Source organism: Vulpes vulpes, chromosome X (genome assembly GCF_048418805.1).
Source record: "Vulpes vulpes isolate BD-2025 chromosome X, VulVul3, whole genome shotgun sequence".
In the NCBI taxonomy this organism is placed as follows: domain Eukaryota; kingdom Metazoa; phylum Chordata; class Mammalia; order Carnivora; family Canidae; genus Vulpes; species Vulpes vulpes.
In genome coordinates, this window is record NC_132796.1 from 42,620,254 (window position 1) to 42,628,352 (window position 8,099).

Below are 8,099 nucleotides of genomic sequence, written 5' to 3' on the forward strand. Positions count from 1 at the left end.
ATTTTATGCTACCACAGAAAGGCTACAATGGGCAGTTTCCTACATGTCTTAAGGATGCCTAATTTAGAGGAAAGGAAACTGAAGCTCAGAGAGAGTCAATGATGTGGTTAGGGTTACAAAGTAAGGAGCAGACCCGTGGTGTGAATCCCAGACCTAAAGCCAGAACCCTACCACCATGGCTCAGGAAAGACCATCCATCTGGCCCCCCGAAATTTAAAATACAATTAAAAACAGCATACACTGGGGAAAAGGTGAGGAAAAGATTGGAAGGAGACCAAGTATTCAGTGGATGAAGAGATATAAAGTCCTAGAAAAATGTAGCAGATGAACGGAATCGCAATCATTTTAATGACGCAGAGAAAGTTACTTTTTGTGTGCGATTATTTCTAGAGCCATTTTGCAGAGATGAAAACGCCACGTCAAAACCTGGCCCCAAACCATAGGTCCTAGCCTTCTAAATTCCAGGCTCCTTTAGGGCAACCCTATCTCCGGGGGCCACATCACGGTTCGCCACATGGGCTAACGCCAGGGCTAGGGGAAAGGGCAGATTTAAGAAGTGCGTAGTTGCTGAGGGGAGGGCAGAGAAGGGGGAAGACGACAGCGAGGCTCTCCCAATTTTGTTTGAGCACATTATGCTCAGAGCCTGCGTTTGTTTTTTTGTTCTGTCTTTTGGTCTTAAGAGCCACTGGTACTTTTCCCATTGGGTGAGGGAGAGGGGCTCCTTTCCCTTGGCTTTCCTCGCAGCCAATCGCCCAGCAGTTTCCCTTTAGTCGCTGGGGCAGTCAGCCCGATGATTGACAGGCCCAAGTGAAGCCAATCGGAAAGCGATGAGGTGTGGTGTTGGCAAGCGGATTGCGTGAGAGCGGGCAGAGGTCGAGGGAGCGCGAGCGACCGGCGGCAGCTGGCAGCCAATGGAGAGACAAAACGGTCCCTTACATCAGGGAGGGGGCGGGTCCTGGACCCTTGGCGCGGAGGGAGTAGGGCAGGCGCTGTGGGAGGGAACGCCAGAGCGAGGCTGTGAGCTGAGCTGGTTGCGTGAGGTCTTGCGGCTCGGCTTCAGGTGTGACAGGCAGCGGCGGCCTGGCTGAGAACGAAGAAGCCAGTGCGATCCCCTGAGCTGTGAGCGCGGTCACCATGGACCGCCAGGATGAGGGGCCTCCAGCCAAGGCCCGCCGCCTGAGTAGCTCAGAGCCCACTCAGCTCGACCAGCCGCCGCCGCCGCCGCCGCCGCCGCCGCCTCCGCCTCCGCTCCTGCGACTGCCCCTGCCTCCACCGGAGCAGCGCCCGAGGCTCCGGGAGGAAACCGAGGCAGCACAGGTGCTGGCTGACATGAGGGGGGTGGGACTGGGCCCCACTCTGCCCCCGCCGCCGCCCTATGTCATTCTGGAGGAGGGAGGGATCCGCGCATACTTCACCCTGGGTGCTGGGGGTCCCGGCTGGGAGCCAGCGATGGAGTCAGGGTACGGGGAGACGCCCCCTCCCACGGAGAGCCTAGAAACATTCTCTCCTTCGGAGGCTTCTGGGGGAAGTCTGGAGATTGACTTTCAGGTTATGGAGCCCAGCAGTTTTGCTGGAGAGAAGGCCCTAGAAACCTGTAGCGCAGAGGAGTGGGGGTACCAGGGGTTAGCTGGTCCGAGGGGGAGGGAAGAGGCTATCATCTTAGTGGAAGATGACGACGAGGATGAAAAGGAAAGTGTGAGGAAGAGGAGGAGGAGGAGGAAGAGGAAGCAGAGGAAGGTGAAGAAGGAGAGCAAGGAGAGAAATGCCGAGAAGATAGAGTGCATCCTGCAGGCACTGGAAAACATTCAACTGGACCTGGAGGCGGTGAACATCAAAGCAGGCAAGGCCTTCCTCCGTCTGAAGCGCAAGTTCATCCAGATGCGAAGACCCTTCCTGGAGCGCAGAGACCTCATCATCCAACATATCCCAGGCTTCTGGGTCAAAGCAGTATCCTTGTCATCTGTATTCATGGGCCAAGAGCCCATGACAAAAAAGGGGGGAGGTGGGAAGGGGAGGGGAAAGAAAAAGTGTGGGAGTGGGCCCCTTTTGGAAAAATGACTAGATTTGGTTGGAGGAGGAATGGAAGGAGAGGGGCAAAACATCAGAGAAGCTGGACTAGAGGTAATGAAGGGGGGAGAGGGTCACATAGCATAAAAACTGGACTACAGATGGGAAGGAGGGGAGAAGAGAAGCATAATATTAAAAAAAAAATGAATCGCAGGCAGTGAAATGGGGACGGTATTAGAGGGTCACACAGCAGAAAAATTAGACCAGAGATGGTGAAAGGAGGAGGGGAGGGGCACAGAGAAGATAAACTGATTCAGAGATGGTGAAGAGAGAGGGGAAGGGCACATAACAGAAAAATTGCCCAGAAAGGGTGCCTAAGTCACACATGGCTCTGCAAGGCTAGATCTCTGCTTAGATATTAGGGAGATCCCAGTCTTAGCTGGAGAGAAAGGGGCCGGAGTCCCTAAAAGGCTCAGGCGAAGGGGTACCTAGAATTGAAGATCAAGGAGTTAAATTAAGGGAAGAAGAGAGTAAGAAGAATCTCATTCACTGTTGGTGAAAAGCTTATCTCTGGGGCACATACATACGTACATGCAACACGTTAGGAACATGTGAGCTTAACTTCCTGGTGGAATTACATAGATATAGACCCTTGGCATTCTCCTATGAAGTATCACATGATCACAGGCTGTCGGAACTCACGCACACACAGTATTATGTGGCCACAGATCCTCAGCATGCAGACACAGCATCGTGTGACTATTGGTCTTCAGCACCTAGACACAGCATCACTTGGACACAAACCCTCAGACCCAGATACACAGTATCATGTGGACACAGACATGTAACACCAAAATGACCAACATCATGTGACTACAGGCCCTAAGCAACTAGGTGTAACATCACTTGGGTATGGGCCTTTAGCTCCCAGGCACACAATGTTTCCTGAATACAAATTTTCAGCACCCAGGGACACAATGTCACAGAGACAGAGACCCTTAGCGCCCAGACATACAGCAAATATGAGCCAAGGCAAGGCAACCTAATACAGAGGTTTGACGTTGCATAAACACAGGCTCACCACATGGGAAGAAAAGTGTGGGTAATGTCCCATGGCCATTTGCTCCACACACATCTCATGAACACAGAAGAAATTCTGCTCCAGCCTCTCTTTTGCTCTTCCCTGCCTGGCCTTCCCTCCCTCCTTCTCTCATTGAACAGTCACTCCTTGACCTAAACTGCTCCCTCCATCAGTTCCTCAACCACCCCAAAATTTCAATCTTGATCAACCAACGAGATGAAGACATTTTCCGCTACTTGACCAATCTGCAGGTCAGGCCAAAGATATATTTCTTACTAGGATCGGGCAAGGACTCTGGCCTTTGGAGGTGAGGGGGGCTTGGGTGGGAGGGGCCTTGGTGTGGTGGGGATTCCAATGTTAACCTGTACCCTGAGCAGGTACAGGATCTCAGACATATCTCCATGGGCTACAAGATGAAGCTGTACTTCCAGACAAACCCCTACTTCACAAACATGGTGATTGTCAAGGAGTTCCAGCGCAACCGCTCGGGTAAGAGGCAATCCTAGGGAAAATCCATACCCCACCCCCATCTGTCCTTGTCCACAGCCTTCTCCATAGCTTCCTTTTCCCCCAGGCCGGCTGGTGTCTCACTCTACCCCAATCCGCTGGCACCGGGGCCAGGAGCCCCAGGCCCGCAGGCACAGGAACCAGGACACCAACCACAGCTTCTTCAGCTGGTTCTCAAATCATAGCCTCCCAGAGGCTGACAGGATTGCTGAGGTAGGGCCCCTCCTGGCATTGCCAGAGGAAGCCTTGCTAGGCTTGCCTCTGGATACTGGGGAATTGGGAGTAGGCCTTGTGGCTTGTACTCGTAACTCTGTTCCCCTCCCCCACTTTTCTTTCCACAGATTATCAAAAATGACCTGTGGGTTAACCCTCTGCGCTACTACATGATGGGAGAAGGGGGCTACAGGGCAAACAGAAAGAAGCAAGAAAAGGAAGAAAGGTGAGTGGGGTTGGTTGGCTGAGAGGTGCTTTGTTAGAGATGGGAAGAAGATTAGGCTAGTGTCACATAGGTTATAGAGCCAAAGGGACCTTTGAGAGAATTCGGTCCAATACATTTTGCAAGTGGGGAATGATGCCCCTAAATGGGGTGTAATTGGCTTGAGTCAATGGGGTGTAATTGGCTTTCCCCACCCTAACCTCGATCCCTGGGATTCCTCATAGCCTACTGCCTCCCCAGTTACTTACTACCTTTGTGTCTGCCCTGCCTCCCACCAACCCTCAATCCCAGGCTTCTCCACAGTAAAAACAGGGACAAGTGTGAGGTAGTGATCCTGGAAGACTCTGATGACTATCATGTAATGGAAGACATTATCAGCGTGACCTCAGACAGTGATGATATCACCGACAATGAGACCATTCATGACATCAAGATCTCTGACTTCATGGAGACCACCGACTGCTTTGAGACTACTGACAATGAGATAACTGACATTAGCGAGAGCCTCTGTGACAGTGAGAGCCCTGACCACAATGAGACCACTGACAACGAGAGTCCTGATGACAGTGAGACCACTGATAATAATGAGAGCTCTGATGACAATGAGAACACTGACAACAGTCAGTCATCAGAGAATCCTGATGACAACAATGAGAACCCTGAAGACAACACTGATGACAATGAAGAGAATACTGATGACAATGATGAGAACCCTGATGGTGATGATGAGAACCCCAAAGGTGACAACCATGGCAGCAACGGCAACAACCAGGACAGCAGCGACAGTGACAATGAAGGAGACAATGAGGGCAGTGATGATGAAGATAATGACGGCAATGAAGGCGATAACGAAGGCAGTGATGATGATGGCAATGAAGGTGACAATGAAGGCAGTGACGATGACGACAGAGACATTGAAGATTACAAGAATAACATTGATGACCCTGACAAGGATCAAGATAACAGCAACAAACAGGATGACTATGAGGATGAGGTAGAGAACATCTCTGAAGAATCATCAGTGGAGGAAGAGGAAGAGGGCAGTGAGGAAGGTGAGCCTAGAGCCCCTCTTATTTTCCCTCCTTAGTCTTCTCAGACAGAGAAAAGCTGGCCAGGGTCAGGGTATCAAGGCATGAATACAGTCTGCTCTTGAGAAAAGAAAAAGCATTTTGTGCAACTTGTTAAACAAAGCAAGGCTAGGGAACCTTTAACTGACAAATATAACAGAACCAAAGAAACAAATATCATTTGTAGGTGGTGGGTAGATACTTGTAACAGAGCAAAAGATACATGAAAACTGAAGAGATAAGGAGAAGGTGGGTAGAAAAGGAGGACAAGTTCACACACAGGGGAAAAATGGCAAACACATTATAACTTAGCACACTCTACACCCAGCCCAGGGCTTCAGGGAACTCCCAGGCTTGTTTTGTCTTCTGAGGATCCTTCACCAGTCCTAAAAGCTGCTTCTCACAAAAAGGTCCAGTAGTCAGATATGTTGGGAACATACTGCATACATTAATATAGTCAGGTAGGGTGACGTGTATATTGGTACCTTAAAGGCTCTGAAAAGTCCTACTATGAGAAACCTATTTAAATATTGTGGATCTCAGCATTTCCCTAACTTCTTGACCACAGAAGCCATTGTTCACTATTCACTGAAGCATGCATTTTAGGAAATGCTAAGAAAGGTTTGCATATGGGGTTTGAGGGAAAAGGCAGTATTTAAGGTGACTACCAGGTTTGGTCTGGCCTGGATGACTGGACTGGCAAGCAGAGGTGCCATTTCTTAGGATGGGAAATGACATGGTGGCAGGAACATGGAGTTGGAAAGGCTTGTTGGACATAAGATATAGGTAGCCCAGGCAGGTGATTGATTATATGTCTGGGAAGTCAGAAGAGGTAAATAAAGGGGTAAAGCCAGAGCAGAATCCTAGTGTTTACTATATGCCAGGCACTATTCTAAGTGATTTACTTAATGAACTCATTTAATCCTCACAGCAGCTCTTATGAGGTAGGTACTATTATAGATGAGGAAACTGAGGCTCTGAGAGGGTAGAATTAGGAAAATACCTGGGTCATGGAGCGTTCTCAGAAGGAGGGGATTGTCAGCAGTATTCAGTGCTGCTGAAAAACTAGCTAAATGAGGACTGGGATGTGTCCGTTGGATTTGGAACTAAACAGATTATCTGTGACCTTGGCAAGATTAGTTTCAATGGATTAGTGGGGTCAGAGTCAGACCACAGTGGGGTAGGGGGAGGTAATGAGCAAGGGGCAAGGCAATGGAGTCAAACCTTAGCTAGGAAGGGGACGATGGAGTGTGGGCAAGAAGATGTTTGAGCCAGACTGTGGGCAGGCTGACTTTGGAGAGGCAGGCTCCTGGGGGAGATAGAAGGAGCTGGAAGGCCAACCATTCCTGGGGGTTTTGGCCATGGGTTCTCTGGCAAATTTCCATTGAGGGCAAGGGCAAGGAAGGAGGCACTGAATAAGAGTAGATTCAATCTAGACATGTATTCAGTTAGAGTAGAGAAACTGAGGGAATTGCCCCCAGATGGCATCTTTGAGAGAAGGGGAGGAAGAGCTATCTGCCCAGCTCCAGAGTGGGAATGGGAGTGGGGGTGGGGAATTGGACTAAAGAAGACAGACTGGGGTCTGTTTGGATCAGACTACGGAGAAGAAGCGGGGGAGCTGCCTTGAAATGAACAGTAGGTTTATTCAGCTGAGGTCAGAGCTCAGGAAAACACACACATTGACACATTACATGGAGAGAAAAAGCTACTTTCAGAGATGTATCAATTTTGATAGGCCAGAGGCAGGGAGCCCACCCTGCTTTTCTGCTTCCCTCCTACTCCTCCCTCACCCCCTACTTGCTTGAGTATACACACACACACACACACACACACACACACACACACACGCAGATGCACACAGTGGTGTTTGTTCCAAACGGTGCTTGGCTAGTGTTCCAGGTCCCCAAAGCCCTGGCTATGGGCTCTGTTCCCCGTGAAGAGTGGTATCTTCCAGCTTCCAGAACTGTGAGAAAATAAATTTCTGTTGTCTAGACAAATAAAGAAAGAATGACATCTACCTGCTCATCTAATCACCCTCCTTGCTTGCCTCTCTCCCCCTGTGCAGACAGCGAACAAGAAGGTGAGGAGAGTGATAATGAGGAAGGAAGTGATGAGGAGGAGGGGATTGAAGAAGACTCAGAAGGAGGGGAAGACTCTGAAGGTTCCGACATGGAGGAGGTGCTTCAGGTCCAGAATGTTTGGGCCAACCCGGGGAAGAGGGGCAAAACTGGATAAACATTTTACCTTTGCAGGGGCTGCCTCTCTGTATCCCTCTCCCCCCTCCCCATTTGCCCTCCCCCTCAGCTAGGGCCGTGCGGCCCCACATTGCACTTCTGGGGGGTGACCGACTTCGTACACGGGTTTAAAGTTTATTTTTATGGTTTAGTAATTGCAGAATTCTTATTTCGGGGGGAGGGAAAGGGGGATTTCCCCCTTCCTTTTGGCCCTCCTCCCCTGCAGGCTTCTGTGTGCTGCTACACGTATTTATTGTGATGCCTTGGTCAGGGCCCCTCTATCCCCCTCCTCGTGCTGTGTGGAGTGGACACCCTTGATCCCGAAGCGGGGAGGGCCGCTGTGGCCTTGGGGGGCTCTGCTGCCACCCTGTTCTCCCAAGCCTCTCTTTCCCTCCGTCCCTCGCCCCCTCCCCCACGCTGTGCCAGCAAGCCCGCCAGCCAGCCTTGGTGGTGTCTATGCAAGGCCGCTTGTCAATGCGGTATTCCTGTCCCCCTCCCCCAGAAGCCCCTCCTTGTTCCTTGTGAACCTGATCCTAATAAAATTCTGAGCAAATTGAAAGTGCTGCTTCCAGTCTTTTGTCCCGCTTGGCGAGCCATCCCGAGGACCAGTTTCCCTTCCACAGACCCTCAAATCGCTGTCTCTTCTACGTGCTGGGCTGGAAGATGGTGGTGTGCTTGGGGCGGGGCGGGGGGGGGGGCGTGTTTAGCTTTCTAGGGGAGAACTCTGCAGGCCGCAGAGGTGTTGCGTCAGACCAATGCGGACCATC

At 50.8% G+C, this 8,099-nt stretch overlaps 1 protein-coding gene across 4 annotated transcripts; it reads left to right on the plus strand.

Moving 5' to 3' along the window:
• Positions 1 to 836: 836 nt before the first annotated feature.
• Positions 837 to 7,891, plus strand: TSPYL2 (TSPY like 2). 4 transcript variants are annotated; one of them, XM_025989190.2, is made up of 7 exons: positions 837 to 1,947; positions 3,262 to 3,339; positions 3,466 to 3,577; positions 3,663 to 3,808; positions 3,937 to 4,034; positions 4,323 to 5,083; positions 7,164 to 7,891. In XM_025989190.2, the coding sequence occupies exons 1-7, from the start codon at positions 1,135 to 1,137 to the stop codon at positions 7,331 to 7,333; spliced, it is 2,178 nt and encodes a 725-aa protein (XP_025844975.1). In that variant the 5' UTR covers positions 837 to 1,134; the 3' UTR covers positions 7,334 to 7,891. The 4 variants fall into 4 exon arrangements, with proteins under 4 accessions (XP_025844975.1, XP_025844976.1, XP_072599651.1 ...); XM_025989191.2 differs by having other exon boundaries at positions 958 to 1,947; positions 4,335 to 5,083; XM_072743550.1 differs by having other exon boundaries at positions 971 to 1,947; positions 3,229 to 3,339.
• The last annotated feature ends 208 nt before the right edge of the window (positions 7,892 to 8,099 follow it).